General features: G+C 39.8%; 1 protein-coding gene and 1 long non-coding RNA gene across 12 annotated transcripts in view; one reads left to right on the plus strand and one right to left on the minus strand.

The window, feature by feature from the left end:
- The window catches only part of BCLAF3 (BCLAF1 and THRAP3 family member 3), a 75,531-nt gene that overhangs the window by 36,771 nt on the left and 11,160 nt on the right, over window positions 1–27,600 (minus strand). For 3 of the 11 annotated variants that reach the window (XR_007722376.1, XR_007722377.1, XM_050775112.1), the window contains exons 1-5: window positions 17,246–17,656; window positions 13,217–13,786; window positions 12,181–12,843; window positions 2,137–2,312; window positions 520–634 (exon numbers count right to left, since the gene is read on the minus strand). Coding sequence is in view for 9 of the 11 variants with exons in the window: in XM_050775112.1 (XP_050631069.1) it covers window positions 520–634; window positions 2,137–2,312; window positions 12,181–12,843; window positions 13,217–13,786; window positions 17,246–17,286 (1,565 nt within the window). In the remaining 2 variants the exon portion in view is untranslated. Of the gene's footprint in view, window positions 1–519; window positions 635–2,136; window positions 2,313–12,180; window positions 12,844–13,216; window positions 13,787–17,245; window positions 17,658–27,600 lie in introns of those variants that run through there. The other 8 variants (XM_050775117.1, XM_050775114.1, XM_050775113.1 and 5 more) reach the window with 5 other exon arrangements.
- On the plus strand, window positions 110–27,349 carry LOC126945255 (uncharacterized). The gene is made up of 3 exons (XR_007722382.1): window positions 110–267; window positions 890–936; window positions 24,466–27,349. It is a non-coding gene; the product is annotated as an uncharacterized LOC126945255 (long non-coding RNA).

The following is a 27,600-nucleotide window of genomic DNA, read 5'->3' on the forward strand; positions in this document are numbered from 1 at the left end:
CTCAAATCAGTAGTCTGTGTAATCTCAACCTTTGCTCTGGTGATATACCGCATTCTCACATGTATTCAAATCAGCTCACAAGATAGGGTACACCACCTGCTCCAACAAGTGCCAGCAGAAGACACATGGTTTCATCTGGCTGCCCTCAGAACACCTATTTGTGATCACATGAAGCAACCTATGATTTCAATGGCTTAACAACTGTCTTTCATTCTTCTACTGAGGACCTGAGGCAGCAATTACTATTGACAGCAGAAGTGAAGTTAGGTATGTAAATATTTTCAAAGTCCTACACATTTAAACAATGCTAGTCAATGTTTTCAGTGCATCCTATTCATTCCATCAAAGTGCAGTGGCCAGATAATGCTTGGATTATCCTATTATTTTTGTGAAGGAAATGGAATCCTAGAGTCTACAGCAAGCCCAGGGGAGCAGGTTCAGAAAGCAGCACCTTCCCAAATCTTTTCTGAGGTTTATCCCCATTAGTTAAATGGGTATAATATGGTAATCAATCATTACCTGTGTATTTCTGGATCTGAATTCAATGTAATTTCATTTACATCTGCCTTGTGTGTATCCTGCATTGTTGAGAAACGCTCATGTAAAGTAATACCAGGTGATGGAAAATAATTTGCTGAAAAGGGAAACAAACAGTTTTATCTCAATGTTAAGCTGATTTCACTTAAAAGATTACATATAAGCACAGAAAGAAGGGATTATTTTTTAAAATTCAACCTGTTTTCTCTTAAAAATATGTGCGACCCAAATTTATTTCGCGGACTAATTTGTAGCTCTCACGTGCCTTCCCAAGCCCAAACAAGAGTAAAAATGCCTGATTTATTAATCAAAGAATTTTCTTTCTATCTGACATGCCTGCTTACTTGTCCAGGGGAAAAGACAATGGCTCTTTCAAAGCAAGGACCTTTCTTCTCCAAGGTAAGACTTACTATATCTGGAAAGTAAAGATGGCACAGAGCTTCACAGTTGAATGAAAATAAAAAGTAACTTCAAAAACAAGCCTGAAACATCAAAACAATTTCAAACAAATACTAACTGTTATGTCTGCATATCACAGAAGGCCTTCTAATGCCACTTTACTTTAATTCACATTAAAGTGCATGAAAACATTTAGAAATCAGCTACGCTACACACTTTTAATAGGATACAGAGAAAGAGAATACACTTGGCCCATCAGAATGCTACTTAAGCAATCCTCTTCCCTAATTTACTGTTCCTGTTCTGGGACAATCTCCTGGATTTTTCTGCAAATCAGCTCCATTTCTGCCAAGAATCACATTTCCTTTGGGTGAGAGGGACTGGAGCTGAGAGGATGAACTGTTTCAGACAAACTATGTGCTTTAAAGTAAATACATGCCTCAGTTTGAGGGACGCAGAGGAAAAAAAACCTCATTTTCAAAATATATTTTATGAAGGTAAGAAAGATTAATGCAATTGTCTAGTAGAAGTACAAAATAAAAAAATTTAAATTCTTGAAGGCCTCCAGCTTGTAATACCTACAATTGCCTTATTTGTGTAGCATCACTGGGGAAAGTTGTTCTATATCACTGAATTTTCCAATTAATGGAAACTCGCCAGGAGCAAAAACAAAACAATTTAATGCAAACCATTAAAAGTATTTATTTATTACGCAACCCCCAGACATAAAGAATGCCAAAGCAAACTAGAAGTTTCATTGATCACTCAGCATCATCCTTAAGATACAAAGTCCTAGGAATGCCCTCAGGGGGGTTTAAGAATCATAAAATGACCTAGGCTTCCTGATTTCTTGAGTTTCCTATCTGTTTTTGTTCCTTTTTCCTCCCTGTTAGGTTCCCAGTTATTGTTTCTTACTGCTCTCAGTATGCCTTGTCTTTTGCAGCAGCCAGCCTCTCCCTTTCTAACTTGCAATTTCCAATCTACTAACACTTGAAGCACAAGGTTATTGGAACTACATATAAAGAACTAGGCTCAAATGAATGCCTGATACTCTCTTCAAAAGATTTCCTAATTCACAGTCTAGCTTACAATGAAGTATTAATTACTATTAAACTATACTGCAGGTGTTTACCTGTATCTCGTGAAACGTTACTACATTACTTTTGTGTTATCCCTAATGTATGTGCAAAATATACCAACCTTTAACTTGATGGATTATTGTTATGATTTCCTGAGCAAATTCTCCTGTAGGTTTGTTTTCAGTATTCTGAGTTGAGTCAAGATGTTCAAACACTGGATGAAAGTTCTCACTTTTCCTGCCAACAGCAACCAAATCATGTGACATCTGTCTCTCTGTGGAATAGCTAGAAGCAACCCTAGAATAATTCGCAAATGTTTAACTAAATTTGAAACTATTTTGTGGAGAAAAGAATTTATCAAAAATTAAGATAGCTACAAAACTAAAAAGATGTATATCTTTTCTTATAATTAAGGCACTAAATTCCATGCCATAAAACATGTACAATAACAAGTAGGAGAAATTAACTACAGATACATGGCTCTGAGTTCTTTCAAATCAGAGGTCATTAAATATTTGCCACTTGAATAATAAAATCCTTCAAATTCTAAGTGAAACAATTTTTACTTCAAAAACACAAGGTATTAAAGACACTTACTATGCAAAATGTAATTGATTAGATTATTTTCTACTTCCAAATGGCCAAAATATTGTTAGTCCAGCAAAATTATTTTATCTTGAAATACTACCACACTTTAAAAAGCCGATATCAAACATAAGAACCTCTCTAACTTAATAAAAATCCTTATATCTTTATATCAGTAATAAGAAGCTTAGAATTGTATTTTGAAATAAAATTCTGTTAAGAGGTTAACTTAATTACAAAGTCTCACTAAATTCTCAGAAAATAGTCTTAGCTGTTACGCAAAGTTATGGTCATTAACACCAGTTACAGTGTTCACCCTCAATGTACCCATAAAGAAATACTACCATTTATTATATAACCCCGGCTATCTTACCACTTTAATGCCTTCTGAATCTTATAACTTTTGTTAAGAGCTCTCCTGACCTCTAAGTACTTTTACAAACTAATGGTTATGATACAGAGCTAACTATTATTGAGGGCTTATCACGTGCCAAACATGGGGGCTTAGAGCTTACCAACATTATCTCATTTCATCTTTACAATAGCCCTATGGGGAAGGTGCCACGACCCTGAGACAATGGACGTCTTGGTTGCTTTGTCTCACATCCTAGAGATTAAGCATTCAAATGAACACGTCTTCCAACTGTTGTAATGAAAAACTATACCTTATTCCAAGAATGCTGTGCTTGCTTAAAACTACTCAGAAGTTCTTTGTCTGGAGGTACTTTATGCATCAATGAAGAAATTTTCTCATTATTTTATAATTATATCTCATTTTGGACCCAAAATGGTACTAATCAGCTTGTACCTATCTTATTTCCCTGTACTTAACTCTAAATTGCTTTTGGCTCCTCTCAAAAATCAAGTTCATTGTCCAAAGAACTGACATTTGCAACTGCTGGGGTTCTTAATGGCTACATTACAGGCTCAGAAGATAAATCCGAAAGAGAGCCCTGAAGTATGTTTTAAATAACAGAGCACCACTGGAATAGCTCATCATATAGCAGAAAGCAGACCGACAGATGTGTCTGGGGGTACGAGTGCATGCATGCACATATGTATTTATTTATTTAAGTCCTGTAACAGCCATATATCTAAACTGCTGCAGGGTTATAAGGGGCTTACAGATATTCTTTAACTAAAAATTGTAGCTCCTCTAATAAAAATGGTTTTGAGTGTCTATTTATAACTTATCAGAGGAAATGCTTCCATCTGACTTTCCGTGCTCCCTGCTCTCAGACCAGCATTGCCAGGGACAACTCCGTGCCAAGGCAGAAACACAGAAATGGAACCATGCAGCAGGTTGACCGCACTGCTGTGGTTTCGTTGATTCATTAGAAGGACTTTCATTAGAAAGAAGGCGCATTTCCCTTCTTTCCTCCTAATTTGCTCCAAGCTTCCCACTGTGTATGTGATAACTAGCTAAGAGACATTTGCTGGCAAATGTTAGAACACCCCGTAACGACCTCCACTAACAAAGAATTACAAATGCTCTCTGTTTAAGGGGGTTTAAAGTTACAAAATTCCTGTGCCATACCAAAAAAAAAAAAATAGCCTTTAAAAACATTTTATAGGAGGAAACTAGTATATTTAAATAGAACTATACAAATGGTCCATACACCAGAGGAAATCAGTTGATAAGGTTTTTTTCTGGCAGCCTCAGTTTATACCAAAAGGAAATAAGCTAATAAAGATGTTCAGTTTTCCAATGGGTAATTATTAACATTTACTTAAAATTGCTTACAAATTACTGCTGAAACTCTTGTCCCCACTCCATGCTCAATCCTCAATCCGCAGGAGTTATATACTTTTAACTATGAAGCTATTATATATTTAATTCCTGAAATCTTAGTGTTTAAACTTGTTATCCATTAAAATTTATCCTAGAGTTCCTCTACTACAAGATATTTAAGAAAAAATTAAAATTATCATTTTCTAGAAAATATACATTAACACAGTAAAACCTCCAAATTTTAGTCTTTTAAAAATAATTATGATACTTTTGGTACAAGAAAAACCCTCTTTAGATATGAGAATACAAAATGTTCTAAATATTTATATTTGTAAATGTAATCATCTTTTGGTTCACATTTTACTTTTTACTATTTCCTATGGTATGGATTGATTAACAAGTTAATAATTTCAGGAAATATCCGCAAAGCAAGTAGTTAAGCTAAAAAGATCAAATGTTCTCATTTGAGATGCATTTTAGACAATTTAAAAAATTAAAATACAGCCAAAAATCTCTATTCTAATACTATTTCTGGTACTAGTTTCATTAAATCTTCCAAGATCCTTTGCTTCCTCGACTGCGCTTTCCCTGTTTATTTTTCTGTTTAAGGATATTTCCACTGATGTTCTCTGAGCGTTGTGGGTAATAACCAAGAAAACATAAAAAGCTACATTAAACCTTAATTTCCTGTTGTACACACTTAGGACTCATCAAAGAAACAAACTGCATGGCCAAACGGCAACAAAAAACCCAACAGCAGCCAAAACCAACAGATTCCCCTGCCCTCTGGAAGCTTCTCATATATATCAAAATCCATATGACACATATAAAGTTTTCCTTTCTGTCTTCTTCCAACTAATAACTAACACTTCATACAGCATCCTACAGTTCATATAAAGCACTTTCCCAATTACAGTCACATGCAGCATAACGACGTTTCCATTAATGACCACTTAAATGATGGTGGTACTGTATTTCTAGTCTACCTTTTCTAGGTTTAGATATGTTTAGATACACGAATAGTTACTGATGTGTTACAGTTGCCTACAGTATTCAGTACAGTAACATGCTGTGCAGGTTTGTAGCCTAGAAGCAATAGGCTCTACCATACAGCCTAGGTGTGTAGTAGGTTACATCATCTAGGTTTGTGTAAATACACTCTATGATCTTCAGAAGTGGCAAAACCGCCTAACAAGACATTTCTCAGAACGTATCCCCATCGTTGAGCAATGCATGACTGTATATAATTTGCTCCTGTCTTCCTAAGAACAAATTTAGAAATTGTGGAGTTGAGGGAAAAGGTTCAGGGAGATTACTCCTCCCCTCATTCCGCATCTCAATACTTTTTGCACAAAAGTCCTCTAGTGGGCCTCCCCAGCCCCAGCATGCATTCAGTCTACCTCATAGACGACAACCCTCTGGCAGCCAGAACTGGGCTGCCGGCCCTCTCCTATCAGCTGATAATGTCAAATCTGGCTGGTAGTTGCAGCATTCTTACCTTTCAGTCTCCTTTCCCTCTATTCCTTTTCACTGCTCAAAACCACACAGGTCAAAGTTCCTGTGTATGTTTTACTGCCATTGTTAACCTGTAAATATAAAATTTCTTTTGCCTCATCTCCATGTGTCTGAAATACACCAGCCTTTGAAGCCTAGCTCACATGTCAACTACATGATGCCTCTCTTCAATTTCCCAGCTTGGTACCACCCATCTTCTGCTGAGTCACACATGCACTCCAATAAAACAAAGGAGAAACCTAATCGCATGCAGCTCTCTAGTCCCAGGGCACCCTAACAGACTGTCTCACACAGGGTAGGTCCTCAAAAAATACCCACTGAATGAATAAATAATGAATCAAAAATGACTTGGTCAATTTGAAATGAGTGTTTCAGCTAAAGAGATGATAAGGTCAAGTGCAGTGGCTCACGCCTGTAATCCCAGCTACTCGAGAGGCTACAGTTTCAGAGGCCAAGGCAGGAGGATTGCTTGAGCTCAGGAGTTCAAGACCAGCCTGGGTAACATAGCAAGACCTCATCTCGACTAAAAATTAAAAAAAAAATAAATTAGCCAGGCATGTTGATGTGTGCCTATAGTCCCAGCTACTCGAGAGGCTGAGGTGGGAGGATTGCTAGAGCCTAGGACATCAAGGCTGTAGTGAGCTGTGATCACAGCACTGCACTCCAGCTTGGGTGACAGAGCAAGACTGAGTGAGTGAGAGAGACAGAGAGAGAGAGAGAGAGAGAGGACTTCAACATTTTATTTTTATTTTATTTTTGAGACAGGGTCTGGCTCTGTCACCCAGGCTGGAGGGCAGTGGCACAATCTCGGCTCACTGCAACCTCTGCCTCCTCAAGCCAATCTCCCACTTGGGCCTCCTGATTAGTTGGGACTATAAGTGTGCACCACTACACCTGGCTAATTTTTGTATTTTTTGTAGAGACGGAGTTTTACTATGTTGCCCAGGCTAGTCTCAAACTCCTGAGCTCAAGGGATCTGCCTGCCTTGGCCTCCCAAAGTGCTGGGATTACAGGCATGGGCCACCATGCCCAGCCAGACTTCAACATTTTAATTGAGGCCAATTTAATTTTGTTTTTTTAACTTTCTTGGCTTTTTTTATTTTTATTTTTTGCTTAACTTAGACCAATTTAAATTTAATATTTTTAATATAAAATCTCAAATATAAAGTTCAGAGATGAACATGATGATCCTCCATGTGTCTGTTGACTCAGCTTCAATGGTCACCAACACATGGCCAATCCAAGCAGACTCACAGAGCCAGGAGGAACTGCAGGCTAATTTGGGCCCAAAAGGTTATAGCCAAGTGACCTGCCCAATGTCACAAAGCTGATCAGTGGTCCACAGGAAGACAAAAACCTATGCACTCTAACTGCCAACAGAATCCCTATACAAGGCCTCCTAAGAGACACCAAGAGAAGCTAGGGTCAAAAATAGGAACAAAAGGGAACGTTATCTCAATTAATTTTTGATTTTAAAATGCGCATGAGAAATTAAAGTAGGGGAGAACTTTAGTTTTTTATGCTACATAACAGCAAGGTGGCAGGTCTGGGTATAAAATATATCCCCACCTGCAGCTTATTTTACCTCCAGCGGAACAGTGTCCATCATAGGTAAACTTATGTGAGTAGGTTCCCTTCTTTCAATCTCAGTTATGACTTTTCACATTGTTCCCTGCCTGCATGACACCCGTTTCCTCAGTGTCAGGGTTCCAATGTCCTCTGGGGCCCATCACCCACCTCCTCCCCTTTCAAAGCGGGAAAAGAGCTGATAGGGGTAGAGAGGCTCTGTGTCTCTTCAGTGGGAAATAAAGGATTAGACGCAAATGTGGCCAATGTACTTAGTCCACCATCAACTCTGATAGCCATAAATGCTGATGGACCACCGTCCCCATGTCCCAGGTGTCTCGTATCAGCTTCCCAGGCGATCAAAGAAGCCTCTGATCCATCAGCAGCAGTTTATTCTGCTCCAGATATTAGTACCACCTCCTCCCTCCTCCCTCTCCCTCCTCCTCTTCCTTCCTGGCCTAGCCAAGGGTCAATCCCTCACCCACTCAGCCCAACATTAAACTAACACCTGCATTTGTCTGCCCCAAAACTTTCAGATGCATATATACAACAGTTAATGTTTTGCATATGTAACAACCTTAGTAGAAATTTTCATACTGATTCCCTAACTTACATTCTGAAACATATAATTATGACTCAGATGTAATTTCTGATAATGAAGTTTCTGACAGAGTGGATAATTAGAATACAGTCTTTCTTAACGGAAGTATTAACTATGCGGTGAACATTCAAGCAAGTGTTTACCTACTGCTGTTCTAGATACAAACTAGAATCTAAAAAACTCACAGAGTGATAACCTTTTGTTTTCAACCATACTGATAACTGGAATAACAAATATCAATTCTCAACCAAAGCTAAGTAAACAAATGCACAAAACTAGCCATTTTAGCATTTCCAAAAAAAAGCAGATGAACTCTCTAGATGTTAACCAATAAATAAAGTTCTCTCTGCACTCTGATTATTTTACTCTTTTCTAGAAAAGAAAAATCTAATTTATATTAATAGATGAAAACATAATTCTACTGAGGGCATTATCTTTGTTTTATGGATCAGTCCACATACAATTAAATCCAAACCACAAAATTCATCCATAACCCATTCACCAGGAAATAAAGATTTTGTTGACTATGACGCTTTTTCATACTGAAAAGATGCATATATTTGCTCAGTTATTTATTTTTCAGGTCTTTGAACAGAGAGGATGTGCAGTGGAGGTTATTACACAAGCCATCCTGCAGGCCCTGGGCAGGTATTCAAATGGCCCTGGTATGCTGCCAGACCCCAGTGACAGATTATGAGATTTCACAAAATCATAGTTTATAAATTCAAAATAAAAGATGCAGCAGCCTCCATTTTAAGCTCATTTTTGTGACACATGATAAACATCAAGCTTCCATTTCTCATATCAAATTATAAAATTAACTGTTCAGTATCTCTAATGAGGTCTATTAAAATAAAACTTCAAAACTGGTATTTCTAGCATTCTTTAAAAGTGTTACAATTTTTAAATTCTCTTTTCACTACAACACACTTCATTATTAAACATGGGGGTATCATTACTTTTATTTTTTTAGTTTTAATTTTTGAGACGGGTCTCGCTTTGTCACCCAGGCTGGAGTGCAGTGGCACAAACATGGCTCACTGCAGTCTCGATCTCCCGGGCTCAAGCCAATCCTCCCATCCCAGCCTCCCAAGAAGCTGGGACTACAGGCACATGTCACCACACCCAGCTAATTTTTGTATTTTTTTGTAGAAGTGGGGTTTCATCATGTTGCCTAGGCTGGTCTCGAACTGCTGAGCTCAAGCAATCAGCCTGCCCTAGCCTCCCACAAATGCTGGGATTACAGGTGTGAGCCATTGCACCTGGCCACATCATTACTTTTATTAAAAAGTTAAAAATTTTTATGCATTTCATTGTATATAATTTTACCTCAAAAGAAAAGAGAGGAACTGTAAACAAAAATTTATAAGGTATCTAAATGGGAGTGTCCTGACATTTGCAACTTACTTTGAAAAATATCCAAAAAATAAGGTGGAACAATGGATGAATAGATACATTTGTAATTATGAAAGTAAACTGTTAATTGTAGACTTTAGGTGGTGAGTATATGGGCGTTCACTGTAGAATTCTTTCAGCTTTTCTGTATGTTTGAACATTTTCTTTTTTTTTTTTTTTTTTTTTTTTTTTTTTTTTGAGACGGAGTCATGCTCTGTCGCCCAGGCTGGAGTGCAGTGGCCGGATCTCAGCTCACTGCAAGCTCCGCCTCCCGGGTTCACGCCATTCTCCTGCCTCAGCCTCCCAAGTAGCTGGGACTACAGGCGCCCGCCACTTCGCCCGGCTAGTTTTTTGTATTTTTTTTTAGTAGAGACGGGGTTTCACCGTGTTAGCCAGGATGGTCTCGATCTCCTGACCTCGTGATCCGCCCGTCTCGGCCTCCCAAAGTGCTGGGATTACAGGCTTGAGCCACCGCGCCCGGCCTGAACATTTTCAAAATAGAACGTTGGATAGAAAAAAAGCTTAAGGCTGGGTACGGTGGCTCATGCCTGTAATCCCAGTGTTTTGGGAGGCCAAGGAGGGATGATTGCATGAGGCCATGAGATTGAGACCAGCCTGGGCAACGTAGCAAGATTTCTATCTCTAAAAAATATTTTTTATTAGCTGGGTGTGGTGGTGCATGCCTGTAGTCCCAGCTACTCAGGAGGCTGATGCAGGAGAATTACTTGAGCCCAGGAGTTCAAGGCTGCAGTGAGCCATGATCACACCACTGCACTCCAGCCTGGGTAACAGAGCATGACCCTGTCTCGAAAAGAAAAAAAGAAAGAAAGAAAAGTGTGTATGCTATATGTTATATATGTATATCTCATAGCCATCAGAATGTAATCCAATAATCCAAGCTCCCCTCCCTTTTTTTTTCTTTTTTTTTTGAGACAGAGTCTCACTCTATTGCCCAGGCTGGGGTGCAATGGCACGATGATGGCTCACTGCAGCCTCAAACTCCTAAGCTCAAGCGATCCTCCGACCTCAGCTTCCCAAAATGCTCTGATTACAGGCATGAGCTACTGTGCCCAGCCGTTAAGGTAACATTATTAAACTTGGTACTTACAGAAGCTTTTGTGCTTTTAAGATGAAGAACTAGTAGGAGATATAATAGCACAAAATTATTTAAGACATATGTAAAAAGATACAAAATTATTAATATACCACAGCAGTCATGTATAAATATACATAGAAAAATAACTAGACTAAAATGCAAATAAAATTGTTGTAGAGTAGTAGAATTATGGATGATTCTCCCCCTTTATTTCTTGAACTTTCGGTAATATAATCATACTTATAAATGCTTTCTGAGCACATATATAAATGCACATACGTATATTTAAAAATATTTTCTACAAGTGCAATGAATGCAAAAGAACTATGAGGTGGGGTGTTGCCATGTCTAAATTTAAGAAAAGGAACAGAGGCCAGGTACAGTGGCTCAGGCTGGTAATGCCAGTGCTCTGGGAGGCCGAGGTGAGAGGATCGTTTGAGGCCAGGAGTTTGAGACCAGCCTGGGCAACATAGCAAGATTCCGTCTCTACAAAAAAAGAAAAAAATTAGCTGGGCATGGTGGCATGCACCTATAGTCCTAGATACTCAGGAGGCCAACACAGGAGAGGCAGGAGGATCATCTGAGCCCAGGAGTTTGAGGTTGCAGTGAGCTGTGATCGTGCCACTGCACTCCAGCCTGGGCAACACAGCAAGATCCTGTCTCAAAAGAAAAGGAGAGAAAAGAAAAAGGAACAAAAAATATTTTGTTTTACAAAAAAGGACTTGTGGGTTTATCTCCCCCAAACCCTTTGGATTTTGTTTTCTCTCATTTTTGGTTCAAAAACAAATGAGTCAAGCATGAATATAAACATACCAAATCAACATGGCCCACCCCTTTTCATTCACATACTCGTAGCGTATTAAGGTCATGAACAGTTTTAGCCGTTTAGTTTTAGGCCAACTGCAGTGCCTTATTATATACATTAAATGGAAGTAATATTTGTCGAGGAACAAAGCACGTGAGTCTGCTTTAAGAGAATGTAACCTATAACAACAATAGTCTATTTTTTTAAAGAATCATTAAGGGCTAAAGTAAATGTCTTATAAATAGGCATCTTCTCAGATTATGGTGTAATTTCCTCTACCTGGGAGAATCTAGTTGGTTGAGCCCCAGTCATTTTGAGATGGCAGCAAAAACCACATTAAGTCACCTGCCTCATTGAGTCATAAGGGAACACGTGGATTTGAGCCCAAGCCACTCTGACTTAGACAAGTCACTTCATCTCTCAGGGCCGCGCTTTCCTCCTGTATAAAACTAGGTCCTGCTAAGGTCCCTTTCAGCTCAAAAAATTCTCTGAATCTGAGGCAACAGAAAGCACAGGCTCTGAGAAACTGAGCAAGGACTAGGTTTTCTTGAACTCTACCCAGCTAATCCTTGGATAAGGAAAACCTGGCAGCATAAAAACAAGTGAATTTGTAAAGAGGAACAACTCCACAGAATGCCCCACATCCAAGAAGCATCTGGAGATAGGACGTGGAAACAAGGAGACACGAAATCGCTCCCATGTAACTAATCACAGGAAACAGCCTCACTACAGGGCTTTTTTTGGGGAAAATTCTTGGCAATCCCTCCCACTCGATGGACTCTAAACACACTATTAATTCCATTTTGGAAGCTGCAAATAAAGATTGTAGAAACATTATCAAATATCATAAAGAAAAAACAAAGATAATACCTGAATGTATTTACTGTTTTCTTCACATCTACTTTAACTGTAAGTGATTTCTTCCTAAGATTGATAGGCGAGGGTTTCACATCAGAAAGTTTTTGACTTTTATCAAGTTGGTTACTGGAAGAATTGCTCTCTTTTCTGCAATCCCCTTCTTTCTTTATTTTTTCCTTCCGTTTGTCATTACTAGACCTCAAATCAACATCATTTTTATTTGGATAAGTACAGGCAATGCTGTCTTTCTTAGACAGTTTAAAAGGTTCTTTGACTTGTCCATCTTGAGTCTCTCTCCCTCTTCCAGTATTAAAACAATCTAACTCTCTATTTACAGGGCCTTTTTGAAAACTGTATTTTCTATCTTCTTCCTTACAGTACTTCTGAGTTCTCCCATCAGAAAAGTCCTGGTCCCCATCCGAGAGCTTAGGACGTTTGTGACGATAGTCATAGGATACTTTGGTTGCTGAACTGGTCTCTGGGTGTTCCCTCTCAGCATGTCGATAAGTCTGGGGCCCAAGGTTCCACTGGTCTGTGTCCTCTTGGTAAGGTGGGAGGGAATGCTCGGGCTTCCACTTTGGATTCCTGGCAGGCTCTCTGCTTTCATACCTCTCCACGTCTTTAGGTCTTTTTGATGTGTGTCCATATTTTCTGAAATCACGATCCTCAGGATACCTGTGTTGACATAAAGCAGTTTACACTTGCAATAGAGAGAAGAAAGGGAGAATTTATATGTGTAGAATGTTGGGCAGCATGGCTTTAAATGCAGAATGCAGTGGCAAGCTAATCTATAATCCCTTAAGCCAATTCTAGAGGCATAAGGCAGTTAAAGAGGAAAATACCATCTTTTAAAAGTATTCTAGCCATCAACATGATTTACTGTAAAAAGAAATACTTCACTACTACCAGTACACCATAACTAAATTACAATGCTTTTTGTCTTTTTAGACAAAAGCTTTTCAAGGTGGTTATCTTCAACCATAAAGTAAACAGACCTTTTCACTTGAGGCATTATACCAAATTACCCAGGTTTAATGTTTTCCTATACCTCTTCTGAAATGAGCTCCTTGTCTCAAAGTCTTCAGAGCCTCTTCTAGTTGACTGGGAGTATTTTTCTTCTTGTATCCTCTGGTGCCTCAACTCATCTTCATGCCACTTTCCTTCAAATCTAAAAGAATCTGCTATTGACCTCTGAGGTGGTTTCCCTCCTTTTCCACTTCCTCTAACTCTGTGGTCATCAGGACTATACCCTCCTTGCACTTTCTGGGGATAAGAATTCCTCTCATGCTCTTTGTAGGGTATACCCTCTGAGTATTTGGGCATATACTGAGCTCTCCTGTTACTGTCCCCTCTTCCAGGCGAATATCCTCGGTGAGGCTTATACATATAAACATTTTCTAAAGAGTTTCTTATGTTAGGGGAAGGTGATCTATGTTCATAAGACTGGTAATATATATTTCCACGAGAGGGAATCCTTGGTTTACTCTGTCCATGTTTCTCACTGTCCATTCTCCAAGCGACGGGTCTTTTTGGATCCTTCCTATATTCACAGCCATAATGCCCGTGAGAATGTCTTTGCTTGTAGTGTTCAGCATTTCTAGGTACTGGCGATAAAGACCTATGTAAACAAACACAGAAAAGTGTAATCCATTTAAAGATAATCAACTAAGTGTGTCTTAATATGACCTACCGAAAACAGTTGCTTTTCCTAGGATCCTTCAGCTTCTTCCACTCAAACTAAATTCATCAATTTGCTACATCTGCATTCTAAATTGTACATTTGGGGGTCTGACTATAGTACTGCCCAATCAACAAGCATACTCTTTCCATCTGAACTAAGGTATTCCATGTGCTGATCCAAATGAGCTGAGCACACCTTTCCCATTGGAGGAGGGCCAGCTTAGGTACACAGCAGGATCCATTTTAGAAGACTGCTGACAGCAAAGTTCTGGCAAAAGAAGATGCAGTGACTTCAAAGGGCCAGTCAGCAAAAGCTTATATCCTGCTCAAAGGCCAGGTAAGAAACAAGCAGGAAGGCAAGACTCACACAAATCAATGTGTAGGAGGGCCTCCAGCAAACTGAACATCACCTCTGACAATAAATTAGAGTCTAAGATTTAATGATGCTACAATTCAAACTCAGAACCAAGCCAGGCCCAGAGCTTCTCCAGTTGATTGTCTACTTTCTCCACTAAGGCTGTATCAAGGAGCAAAACATATGTACTCAACCGGGGGAGAAGGGGGAACAAGAGGCTCTTAAGACTTGAATCTCATGCTTAATTCCTCCAGAAATACCTCTAACATAGGTAAGTTGCTTTTTGTTCCCAGATCTGTTCCTTTGCATATCTACGGAAAGATGTGCTGTTCGAACAGAGCTTGTAACTTTGGTGAAGTTATACTTTAAAGTAGCTATAATGCTCTCCAGGGACAGCACATTCTTTCTGGAACTACCTTCTCCATACCTCAGCATTGCCAACATTGAGGCTTCTGTATTCAGGGAAACCAATTTGGGTTGCCTAGACATAAAGAGAGGTGTGCCACTATCTGGGACACAATACAGTTCCATTTTGTACCTGGGGACCTTTCCCCTCATCTGACCTGCCCAATTTCTCCATCTCCTCCCTGAGGGTTTAATGTCTTCTAATCAATGAGGAAGCGATCCTTGCAGCTTCTGTTATGGCTCTCTCTTAGAAGCGGCCATGGAGTTGGTGCAACCATGAGTGAATCCCTTTCCTTTCGATGATAAGTCTGTGCCCTCCCTACAATAAAGGAGGTAGATCTACCTTCCTCATGTATATACTGAACTTGGCAATATTGCCCTCTGGAGTCACCAAGCTAGACATACTGGCAAGTGCTATGTAGCTAAAGCAGAAACTCTGCCATCCAGCTGGCTATACCTCATCACAGGAGGAAGCAACTGGAGCCTCTGAGGACTTCTGGAAGATTTCATCTCTTTCATAGCCAAGGAGAAAAGATGGCAGCCAGAGTCAAAGGTCTTCCAGTCTGGATGGAATTCCCAATAACTTACTTTTAATCCTTACTTCACATTCAATATTGGTTTGATATGATATTTTATATGTTTTATTGCATAGTGTCCCTTTCTTCTGAAGAAGGTTGCTGGAATAGTTGCTATTGCTTTTGGTTTTCCTAAAGGAACAAAAAAGACTCAAGGAGTCTATTGGGAGACAATTCTCCACAGTCTCTTGAGTTCTGCACACCTTGTGAGCGCCTTTTGAGCAGAGGCACTGGCAGCCTTTGTTCTAAGGCAGTGTTGCAAGATAGGGTCTCCCTCAGGGAAAAGGGTTGATGTGTTTGCTGTCCATTATTTGCAGCCCCTGATAAGGGACTCATGTTCCTCAGTTGTACTGTAACCGCACCACCTGTATGGAAAGCTCGCTGCCTCATAGCATGCACCCAGTCAGTGGCTCTGCGGTGCCAGCCCTCATGGGACCCAGAGGGTGAGGGGAATGACAGGAACATGAAGCTCAAGCTGCTTGCTGTACTCTGAGTAATAAAGGCCTTTATCTCTGACCCAAGAGTGCCCTGTGGCAGGCTAATAATGTGTTAGTTCGCAAGTAGGGTAAAATATCAGATCCTTTATAGTTCTTAACAAAGAAACCTGAGATGGAACCTGGAAATCAGGCACTGAGCTTGGCAGGGTCTCTTGTGCCCCTCACCAGCGGCTTTTGTCTTATCAAGAAAAGACCTCTGTGGGCCAGGAGCGGTGGCTCACACCTGTAATCCCAGCACTTTGGGAGGCCGAAGCAGGTGGATCACTAGGACAGGAGATCGAGACCATCCTGGCTAACACAGTGAAACCCCGTCTCTACTAAAAATACAAAAAATTAGCTGGGTGCAGTGGCGGGTGCCTGTAGTTCCAGCTACTCAGGAGGCTGAGGCAGGAGAATGGTGTGAACCTCGGAGGCGGAGCTTGCAGTGAGCCGAGATCGCGCCACTGCACTCCAGCCTGGGTGACAGAGCGAGACTCCATCTCAAAAAAAAAAAAAAGAAAACAAAACAAAAAGACCTCTGTGATACCCTTTTAAAATCATTCACTTCTTTACATTCCCTTTTCTTTCTCAAATTCCTTGCCATTACAAGTTGCTCCTGTGAATTACAAAATGAAAACTGTTGACAAAATGATTGATTAGTTACTGCATAACCGAAACGCATAAGCAAAATGGGCAAGTTATCGTAACATGAAAAATCTTGGTCTGTCTTTTTTGTGTGAAATGATGGTCCTTTTTAAGTCTCAGAAAATACTAGTCACATTTACAGCTCGGTGCCTTTGCTCCTGCTCTCCCCCTTAACTAGAATACTTCTCTTCACTCTTTCTGCCTTTAGAAGTTCTACACATCCTGAAATGCCCAGATAAAATTGTTTTCATCTCTTCTTTGAAGACTTTCTTAGTACCATTTCCCTCCACAAAAACACAATTATTTCCTCCCTGAAAATCCAGAATCCTTTGTCCCAATAAGTAGCACAGCACTTTCCCCACTGTATCATAATTGGCCATGGTGTCAATCTCAAAGCCCAACCACGTGCTTGCTGAAGCCACAGAAGATGGCATATTTGCTTTTGTAGACCAAGAACCTGCCTGTAGCAGGTGTACAATAAAGACTGGTTAAATTGCTCCAATCTAATGATACATACTTTTGATACTACCAAGCTGGAAAGAGGAGAAATGGACTATAATCAAACTATTCAAAAGGAAACTCCCAATTTTCTACCTCGAAATTTCTTTAAACATATTAATTATGAAAAAATAAAATGAAATCCATACTGAGGAGTTCTAAACTACTCACTAATTCAAAAAATGTAATACTCTCAAAGATGTTTCTCACTCTCTCCTGCTGTGGCCACTGCTTTGCTTTTCATTATGGATTAACTCTAGCTACCTTCTATGATTAAACAAAGCTGTCAGCTACTAGAATGTAGAAATACAACCTCTACTATGATAAAGTACCTACTGTGAATAACCAGGTCTCATGAGCTTATTAAGTGTTTACTAGTACTGGTGAAATTGAAAGTCACAGCACATCCCAAATCCAAGCTTACTCTGCTAAGAACTGCTCACCTGTGTTTCCACCTGGGGGATCTAGATCGTGACCGTGCCATCCTTTGACACGTGAGCCACTATCCACTTTTTACACTGCAAAGAAACACAGGATTAGCAAGTTTGTAGAAAGAGCCTACAATTTGATCTAAAACACAGCGAATGCTGCCAATTTACTTAAACCCTTTGTGCCTCAGTTTCCTCATCTATAACATGGAAATAATAATAGCACCCCTTCTTATTGGAATGTTGTCAGGATAAAATGAATTAAATCAGGGATCAGTAAACCTTGTCTGCAAAGTGCTGAATAGTAACTATTTCAGGCTTTGCAGGCCATATAAGGTCTCTGTCACATCTGTTTCTTCTTTTTTTTAAAGCAACTCTTTAAAAATGTAAAAATGTGACTAGACAACATTGAGATGTGCCATAAGTATAAAATCCACATCAAATTTCAAAGATTTCATATAAAAAATGTAAAATGTTTTATTAATGTATTTCTAATATTAACTACATGTTGAAATATTTTAAATATACTAGGTTAAAGGCACTATATTGGTCAAAATTAATTAAAAAAATAAAAGTACAAAAACTATTTAGCTCAAGTGGGTCATACAAAAATAGGCCCAGCAAGTCAAATGCATTGTAGTTTAATGACCCCTAAATTAAATCATAAAAAGAGCTTATTGGTATCTGGCACACAGCAACTGCTAAATAAGTATTCCAAAAAGAGGAAAAATTACCCAGAATTACTCTATCTGAATACAAGCACTACTACTTTCCTGTCTTTCACCATGTACAGAAACACTTCATATAATCACAGTTAAAATGTTTAGGAATACATGGTGGTATACACTGCTTTTTAAATTGTTGGATTCTAAGAATTACAATTTCTTTTTTTATTTTTTTTTTTTTTTTTTTTTTTTTTTTTGAGACAGGGTTTTGCTCTTTCACCCGGGCTAGAGTGCAGTGGTGCAATCACAGTTCACTGCAGCCTCGACTTCCCAGGCTCCAGCGATGCTTGACCTCCCAAGTAGCTGGGACGACAAGTATGCACAACCACACCTGGCTAATTTTTGTATTTTTGGTAGACACAGGGTTTTGCCATGTTGCCCAGCTTGGTCTGGATCTCCTGAGCTCAAGCAATCCTCTGACCTTGGCCTCCCAAAGTGCTGGGATTACAGGCGTGAGCTACCACAGCCGGTCAGAATTACAATTTCGAATATTCAACTGCTGCCTAACTTTCCACCAGACAAATATACCCAAAATGTAACTGAACATTATTAGACACTTAGTTTGCTTCTGGTTTTTTGCTAAAACAAATAATGTTAAATAAGTAAATTTTAAAAGGCACTTCTAAACTTGGTTTTTCAAATATTCTCCAGTCTTTAAAAGAAACTGATAGCTTCAGAAACTGATTTTTAAAAATACATAAGTAGGTATAATCTCCTATACTAGCTATTATTTATAACTCAGTAGTCCTCAGTTCTGATACCAATATTAAGTAGTTCCTAACTTAGTGGTCCCAATCCCCTGGTGGCTTCTAAAACGACTGCCATGGGCTCATGAATGATCATATAGCTACCATGTACAGACTACCGAATAAACAAGTATATGTCTCATGTATTATGCACCTCGATTTTGCAAATTTCTGAAGATACTATGGTGAAACTAAAATATAAAGACTTCTTGTCACTATGCAGTTTTTCCACCCACAGATACAAAAAGTACAATTATTACGTAGACATCAGTTTAGAAGGCGGTCCTCATACTCAATGGTTTGCAAACTACTGTTATCCTGAATTTCAGAAGAAAGTAAAAGCATATGAAGTCAGAGAACTTGAACTAGATCACTCATCAGAGGAAGTACAATCAATTCAATTCATTTAGTTATACACAGCCTCTTTCGAAAAAGATTTTGAGGCTAAGAACAATTAGCTCACAAAGTATTACGAAATTAAAACACTAAAGGAAAAAAATGTTTACTTAGTAACTAAAAGTATCAAAATGTATTCACTTGGCCTGGCCTGGTGGCTCACGCCTGTAATCTCAGCACTTTGGGAGGCTGATGTGGGTGGATCACCAGGTCAGGATATCGAGACCATCCTGGCTAACACAGTGAAACCCCGTTTCTACTAAAAATACAAAAAATTAGCCGGGCGTGGTGGTGGGCACCTGTAGTCCCAGCTACTCGGGAGGCTGAGGCAGGAGGATGGCGTGAACCTGGGAGGCAGTGCTTGCAGTGAGCCGAGATCATACCACTGCACTCCAGCCTGGGAGACAGAGCAAGATTCTGTCTCAAAAAAAAAAAAAAAAAGTAATCATTTAACAAATTTTGCTGTGTACCAATTATTTGCCAGACACTGTTCTAGGGCTACAGCAGTGAACAAAAACAGGCAAAACTTCCTGCTCTGATAGAGATTACATTCAATAGGGAAGTTATAATTTAAATAAACTCTGGGTATCAGTTCATACCTATTAAATTTAACGAAAATAATAAACCCAAAGGTGGTAATTTTTTTTGGGGGGGGTAACAAAAATATTGCTGATGATAATGAGAAAGGAAAATTTTTCTGGAGCATAATCTTTTTTTCTTTTTTAAAAACAAAACATATTTATTGATGTTGAATTCACACGCCATACAGTTTACCCATTTAAAGTGTACAATTCAATGTTTTTTAGTATATTCACAGTGATATACAACCATTATCACTGTCTAGTTGTAGAACATTTTCACCCTCCCAAAAGAGACCCTGTTAGCTGTGACTCCCCACTTTTCCCCTCCCCTGCTTAGCCCATTTCTATGGATCTGCTTATTCGAATCATTTCATATAAATGGAATCAAACAGTATGTGGTTTTTTTGTGACTGGCTTCTTTCACTTAGCATGTTTTCAAGATTCACCTGTGTTGTAGCATGTATCAGTACGTCATCCCTTTTTATGGTAGAATAATAGACATTTCACTGTATGGGTACATCACATTTTGTTCATTCATTTACCTCTCCATGCATATTTGGGTTGTTTCTACCTTTCAGCTATTATAAATAATGCTCTTACGAACATTTGTGTACAGGTTGTTGTGTGGACATATGTTTTCATTTCCTTGGGTATATACCTAGGAGTGGAATTACTGGGTCACTTGGTAACTCTATGTTTAACTTTTTGAGGATCTGCCAAACTTTTCCAAAGTAGCTGCACCATTTTACATTCCCACCAGCAGTGTATGAGGGTTCTAATTTTTCTATATCCTCACCAACACTTACTATATTTTTGACTATAGCCAACCTAGTGGGTATGAAGTGGTATCTCATTGTGGTTTTGATTTGCATTTCCCTAATGACTAATGGAGAGTAATCTTGAAACATGTAAGAAACTATGAAACTAATCATACCTCCTTTCCTTTAATATAGTAATTTCAGTTTAAACTTGTTTTAAAAAATAATTCAAAAGAAAAAAATCAGCTGTGTATACTAAGATGTTTGTATCAGTTTTATTTATAATAGTAAAGAAAAAAAGCCCACAAAAACTAATAACCCAAATGCTCAACAAAAAAGATTAAATGAATGTAAGATAAATACATCTAGTTGCTTCCTACCTTTTTCCCAGCCTTACGTATGTCTTTTCCTCCACACACCCTACTATCCCCTACACCACACTACTCGCTTTCCCTGATCAGGCCGTGCTGGCCCAGCACATGTATGGCCTTCCCTCAGTCAGCTTGACAAACCCCTATTTCTCCTGACTGTGTAACTATCACATCCCCTAGGACTCTTTCCTGGACTTTCTTTTTTTTCCCTCTGGGCTTCTTTCTCCTTGGGAATTCTGGGTTTATTTTGCAATTATTTCAACACATTGTATTTATTTACATAATTGTATTTATTTCAATAGGCAAAAGACTCCATTATCACAGAACACAAAACTCAAATGACCTATGAACATATGAGATGTTCAACTTAATTAGCAACTGGGAAAACACAAATTAAGATCATAGCCATTTGATATGCCAAAGGGCTATGATCACTCATCAGATAGGCCAAAAATGTTTTTTAAGTTGCATATTCGAAAATGTTGGCAAAGATGTGTGAAAATGGGAACTCTCAGTTACTGCTAGGTGAACTGTACATGGTACAGTATAACCAGTTTGAAAATACCGTTGCCCCTTGGTATACTCAGGGGATTGCTTCCAGAATCCCCACATATGCCAAAATCCATGCATATCCAAGTCCCTCTGCACAGGCAGCTTTCGCATATCTCAAATGCCGTATTTTCTATACACGTTTCTTTGGGAAAAACTCCACATATGAGTGGACCCACACAGTTCAAGCCCGTGTTGTTCAAGTGTCACCTGTAGTTTGGAAATACCCAATAAAGTCGAACATGCCCATATCCCACAGCCCAGCAATTCCATGCAGGAATATACATTGGAGTAGTTCTCAAACTTTAGTGTGCATTAGAATCACCTGGAAGGCTGGTTAAAATACAGATTGCTGGGCCCTGCCCCTGGGGTGGGCCCCACTCTAGCAGGTTCCCAGGTGATGTCGGTGCTGCTGGTCCAGGAGCTACAGAACCACTGGTTTTAAAGTTAAAGTGGAGATCACTTAGGAGAAAATATTTACAAGTGAGATTTATTGCATGTGATAAAAGAAGTATTACTAAGAACATTTTCCTTTGCCCAATATTAAAATTAGCTTTATTAAAATTCAAATGGGCCAGGCACAGTGGCTCATTCATGCCTGTAATCCCAGCACTTTGGGAGGCTGAGACAGGCGGATCACGAAGTCAGGAGATGGAGATCATCCTGGCTAAAATGGTGAAAACCCGTCTCTACTAAAAATACAAAAAGTAGCGGGGCATGGTGGCACGCGCCTGTAGTCCCAGCTACTCAGGAGGTTGAGGCAGGAGAATCGCTTGAACCTGGGGGGCGGAGGTTGCAGTGAGCTGAGATCGCACCACTGGACTCCAGCCTGAGTGACAGAGCGAGACTCCGCCTCAAAAAAAAAAAAAAAAATTCAAACTATTCATTCAAAGATGGTGAATTTTATTGCATATAAATTATACCTCAAAGCTGTAAAAACATTAGCTTTGGGGTGAGGAAAATATTCTAAAATTAGATCAGATATTATGGAGATGGTTGCATGACTCTGCAAGCATACTAAAAACCACTGAAATGCACACTTTAAACCAGTAAATTATAAAGCTATTTTTTAAAGTTAACTTTGTTTGCAATTGCTTAGTGGGCATCAGCTGGTAATGACAAGTACTAGTTCAGCTGCTTGATAGATAAGAGAGGAGGTTTAAACATACAGCCTGAGCTGAGAATGCTTTTTACATTTTAAAGGGGAGGAGGAGGAGGAGGAGGAGGAGGAGGAGGAGGAGGAGGGGGGACAGAGACTGTATGTGACCCACAAAGTCTAAAATATTTACAATATGGTTCTTTTTTCTTTTTTTTTTCTTTTCTTTTTTTGAGATGGAGTCTTACTCTGTCACCCAGGCTGGAGAGCAGTGCTGCGATCTCAGCTCACTGCAACCTCCACCTCCTGGGTTCAAGCGATTCTTGTGCCTCAGCCTCCCAAGCAAATGGGACTACAGGTGTGCGCCACCACGCCTGGCTAATCTTTGTACTTTTAGTAGAGACAGGGTTTCACCATGTTGGCCAGGCTGGTCTTGAACTTCTGGCCTTAAATGATCTGCCCGCCTCAGACTCCCAAAGTGCTGGGATTACAGACCTGAGCCACTGCGCCCAGCCCATGCCCAGCTAATTTTTAAAATTTTTTGTAGAGATGGGTCTCAATATGTTGCCAGGGTGGTCTCAAACTCTTAGGCTCAAGAGATCCTCCTGCCTTGACCTTTCAAAGCGTTGGGATTACAGGTGTGAACCACCACACATGGCTGCCAGGGGCATTTCACACACCTTCCTCCTGGAAACATTTTCTTCACTTGGATTCCAGAATACTACACTTTTTTGGTTTTCCTCCTACCTCTATAACAATTCCTTTTGTCTCTTTTGCCAATTTTTCCCCATCTTCCCCATCATCACCCTGACCCTTAAGAGTGAACCCTGTCTTCCTCTAAATAGTGACTTTGGTCTTTGGACTTGTGTCTGTACTCTTATTCAGTCTCATGCCTTTAAATACCCTCTATAAACTAACAACCTCAAATTTATATCTCCAGCTCACACCCATCCCATGCACTCCAGTCTTGCATATCCAACAGCCCACTGGATTCTGTAAACATGTCCTTGAGCAAACTCCTGATCTCCCTCCAACATTTTCTCCTTTTACAGTCTGTCGCATCTCAGTAAATGGCAGCTCCATCCTTCCAGTTTTCAACAAAGAGGAAATACAAATGTCCAATAAACACATGAAAAGATACTCCACACCACTAAGAATCCAGGAAATAACATGAAAATAATGAGATATTATTTCATACTCATGAGATTTGCAAAAATTTAAAAGTCTGATGGCACCCATGTGTTGACAAGAGTGGGAAAACAGAATTCCTTCCTCTCTCTCTCTCTTTCTTTCTGATGGAGTCTTGCTCTGTGACCCAGGCTAGAGTACAGTGGCGCGATCTCGGCTCACTGCAACCTCTGCCTCTTGGGTTCCAGCGATTCTCCTGCCTCAGCCTCCCAAGTAGCTGGGATTACAGGCACGTGCCACCATTCCTGACTAATTTTTGTATTTTTAGTAGAGATAAGGTTTCACCATGTTGGCCAGGCTGGTCTCCAACTCCTGAACTCAGGTGATCCACCTGCCTCAGCCTCCCAAAGTGCTGGGATTACCGGCAAAAGCCACTGTGCCCGGCCAGAAAACAGAATTTCCCACCTGAGAACATTTTCTCCCCAAAAAACCATGAAGCAAAAGGAAACAGTAAGTCTGTAGAGGTACACCTCATTTTGTTGTGCTCTGCCTTACTGCGCTTCACAGATACTGCATTTTTACAAATGCAGGGTTTTTTACAATGCAGGGTTTGTGGCAACCCTGCATTGAGCAAGTCTATCAGTGCCATTTTTCCAACCTCACGTGTTTACTTCTTGTCTCTATGTCATGTCACATTTTGGGAATTATCAAAATATTTTAAACTTATTCCTTACTATTATATCTGTTACGGTGATCTGTGATCTTTGATATTACGATTATAATTGGGGGCACCATGAACCATGCCCTTATAAGATGGTGAATATAATCCATAAATGTAGTGTGTGTTCTGATGGGACATTCTTCCTTCTCTCTCCCTTTCCTCAGGCCTCCCTACTTCCTGAGACACACTAATATTGAAATGAGGTCAATTAATAATCCTACAATGGCCTCTAAATGTTCAAGTGAAAGGAAGAGTCACACATCTCAAGTTAAATCAAAAGCTACAAATGATTAAGCTTAGTGAGGAAGGCTCATCAAAAACTGGGAGAGGCCAAAAACTAGGCTTCTTGGGCCAAACAGCCAAGTTGTGGATGCAAAGCAAAAGTTCTTGAAGGAAATTAAATGTGTTACTTAAGTGAATACATGTATAAGAAAGTGAAACAGCCTTATTGCTGATACGGAGAAAGTTTGAGTGGTACGGATAGAAGCTCAAACCAGCCACAACGTTCCCTTAAGCCAAAGCCCAATCCAGAGCAAGACTCTAACTCCATTCAATTCTGTGAAGGCTGAGAGAGGTAAGGAAGCTGCAGAAGCAAAGTTGGAAATCAGCAGAGGTTAGCTTGTGAGGTTTAAGGAAAGAAGCTATCGCCATAACATAAAAGGGCAAACTGAGGCAGCAAGTGCTGATGGAGAAGCTGCAGCAAGTTATCCAGAAGATCATTGACAAAGGTGGTTACGTTAAACAATAGGTTTTCAGTGTAGATAAAACAGCCTTCTCTTGAAAGAAGATGGGACTTTCACAGTTAGAGAGGTAAATGCCTGGCCTCAAAGCTTTAAAGGACAGGCTGACTCTCTTGTTATGGGCTAATGCAGCTGTGACTTCCAGTTGAAGCCAATGTTCACTAACCATTCTAAAAATCCTGGGGCCCTTAAGAATTACACTAACTCTGCCTGTGCTCCATAAATGGGACAACAAAGCCTGAGTGACAGAACCTCTGTTTAGAGCATGGTTTACTGAATATTTTAAGTCCACTGTTGAGACCTACTGCTCAGGAAAAAAAAAAAAAAAAAGATTCCTTTCAAAATATTACTGCTCATTAACAATGCACCTGGTCACCAAGAGCTCTGATGGAGATATACAAGGAGATTAATGCTGTTTTTGTGCCTGCTAACACAGCATTCATTCTGTAGCCCATAGATCAAGGAGTAATTTTGACTTTCAAGTCTTGTTATTTAAGAAATATGTTTTGTAAGACTATAGCTGCCATCGATAGTGATTCCTCTGATGGATCTGGGGAAAGTCAATTTAAAACCTTCTGGAAAGGATTCACCATTCTAGATGCCATTAAGAACATTCATGACTCATGGGAGGAAGTCAAAATATCAATATTAACAGGGGTTTGGAAGAAGTTGATTCCAGCTCTCATGGATGATTTTGAGGGGTTCAAGACTTCAGTGGAGGAAGTCAATGCAGATGTGGTAGAAACACCAAGAGAGCTAGAATAGAAAGTAAAGCCTGAAGATGTGACTAAATTGCTGCAGTCTCATGATCAAACTTGGATGTATGCAGAGTTGCTTCTTACAGATAAGCAAAGAAAGTGGTTTCTTGATTGGAATCTCCTCCTGGTGAAGATGCTATGAACACTGTTGAAATTACAAAAAAGGATTTAGAATATTACATATGTTTAGTTGATAAAGCAGTAGCAGGATTTGACCAGTTTACTTTAATTTTGATGGAAGTTCTACTGTGAGTAAAATGCTATCAAACAGCATCTATGCTACAGAGAAATCTCTTATTTAATTTTTTTGTCTTATTTTTTTCAGAGATGGGGTTTCACTTTGTTGCCCAGGCTGGTCTTGATCTCCTGGCCTCAAGAGATACTCCTGCCTTAGCCTCCCAAAGTGCTGGGATTATAGGGGTGAGCCAAAGCATCCAGCCAGAGAAATCTTTTGTAAAAGGAAGAGTTGATTGATGCAACAAACCTTATTGTTGTCTTATTTTAAGAAATTGCCCTAGGCTGGGCGTGGTAGCTCATGCCTGTAATCCCAGCCCTTTGGGAGGCCAATGCGGGCAATTCAGTTGTGGCCAGGAGTTCGAGACCAGCCTGGCTAACATGGTGAAAACCCATCTCTACTAAAAATATAAAAATTAGCTGAGTGTGGTGGCACACACCCGTAGTCCCAGCTACTTGGAAGGCTGAGGCAGGAGAATCACTTGAACCTCCAGGAGATGGAGGTTCCAGTGAGCCACAATTGTGCCACTGCACTCCAGCTTGGGTGACACAGCAAGACTCTGCTCCCCCTCCAAAAATTGCCCTAGCTACCCCAACCTTCAACAACCAACCCCTGATCGGTCATGAGCCCATAACACTAAGGCAAGACCCTTCATCAGCAGAAAGATGATGCACCACTGAAGGCTTAGAGGACCATCAGCAATTTTATTTTTAGCAATAATGTATTTTTAAATTAAGGTGCGTATTGTTTTAGACATAATGCTATTGCACATTTAACAAACTACAGTATAGCATAAACATAACTTTGATGTGCACCAGGAAACAAAAAATTGTGTGACTCACTTTATTACAATATTCGCTTTATTGTGGTGGTCTGGAACCAAACCCGCAGTATCTCTGAGGTATGCCTGTACTACAAATAGAATTAAATATATTCAAAAGCATTGGAGGATATTAAAAAACCTACCTTGAATCAGAAATTCACAAACTAAGAAAAAAATAAATGAAAAACAAACAAAAAATGGAAAAATGAAAGAATAAAAGCTGGGACTCAAGAAAAAAAATGGGAGAAAAAGACTCAACTATCCCAAAAAATGAGGAATAAATTACAATATGCCCAAGGGAGAATAAACTCAAATTAAAACTTAATAAGGGGCCGGGCGCGGTGGCTCAAGCCTGTAATCCCAGCACTTTGGGAGGCCAAGACGGGCGGATCACAAGGTCAGGAGATCGAGACCATCCTGGCTAACATGGTGAAACCCCGTCTCTACTAAAAATACAAAAAAACTAGCCGGGAGAGGTGGCGGGCGCCTGTAGTCCCAGCTACTCGGGAGGCTGAGGCAGGAGAATGGCGTAAACCCGGGAGGCGGAGCTTGCAGTGAGCTGAGATCCGGCCACTGCACTCCAGCCTGGGCGACAGAGCGAGACTCCGTCTCAAAAAAAAAAAAAAAAAAAACTTAATAAGGAACATTGAAGACAGGCATGAAAACAACCGAGAAAATAAAAAATGACATTGAGGGAGAGGAAGAGAGGGCGAGAGAGAGAGAGAGAGAGAGAGAGAGAGAGA

This window comes from Macaca thibetana, chromosome X (assembly GCF_024542745.1).
Source record: "Macaca thibetana thibetana isolate TM-01 chromosome X, ASM2454274v1, whole genome shotgun sequence".
Taxonomy (NCBI): Eukaryota; Metazoa; Chordata; class Mammalia; order Primates; family Cercopithecidae; genus Macaca; species Macaca thibetana.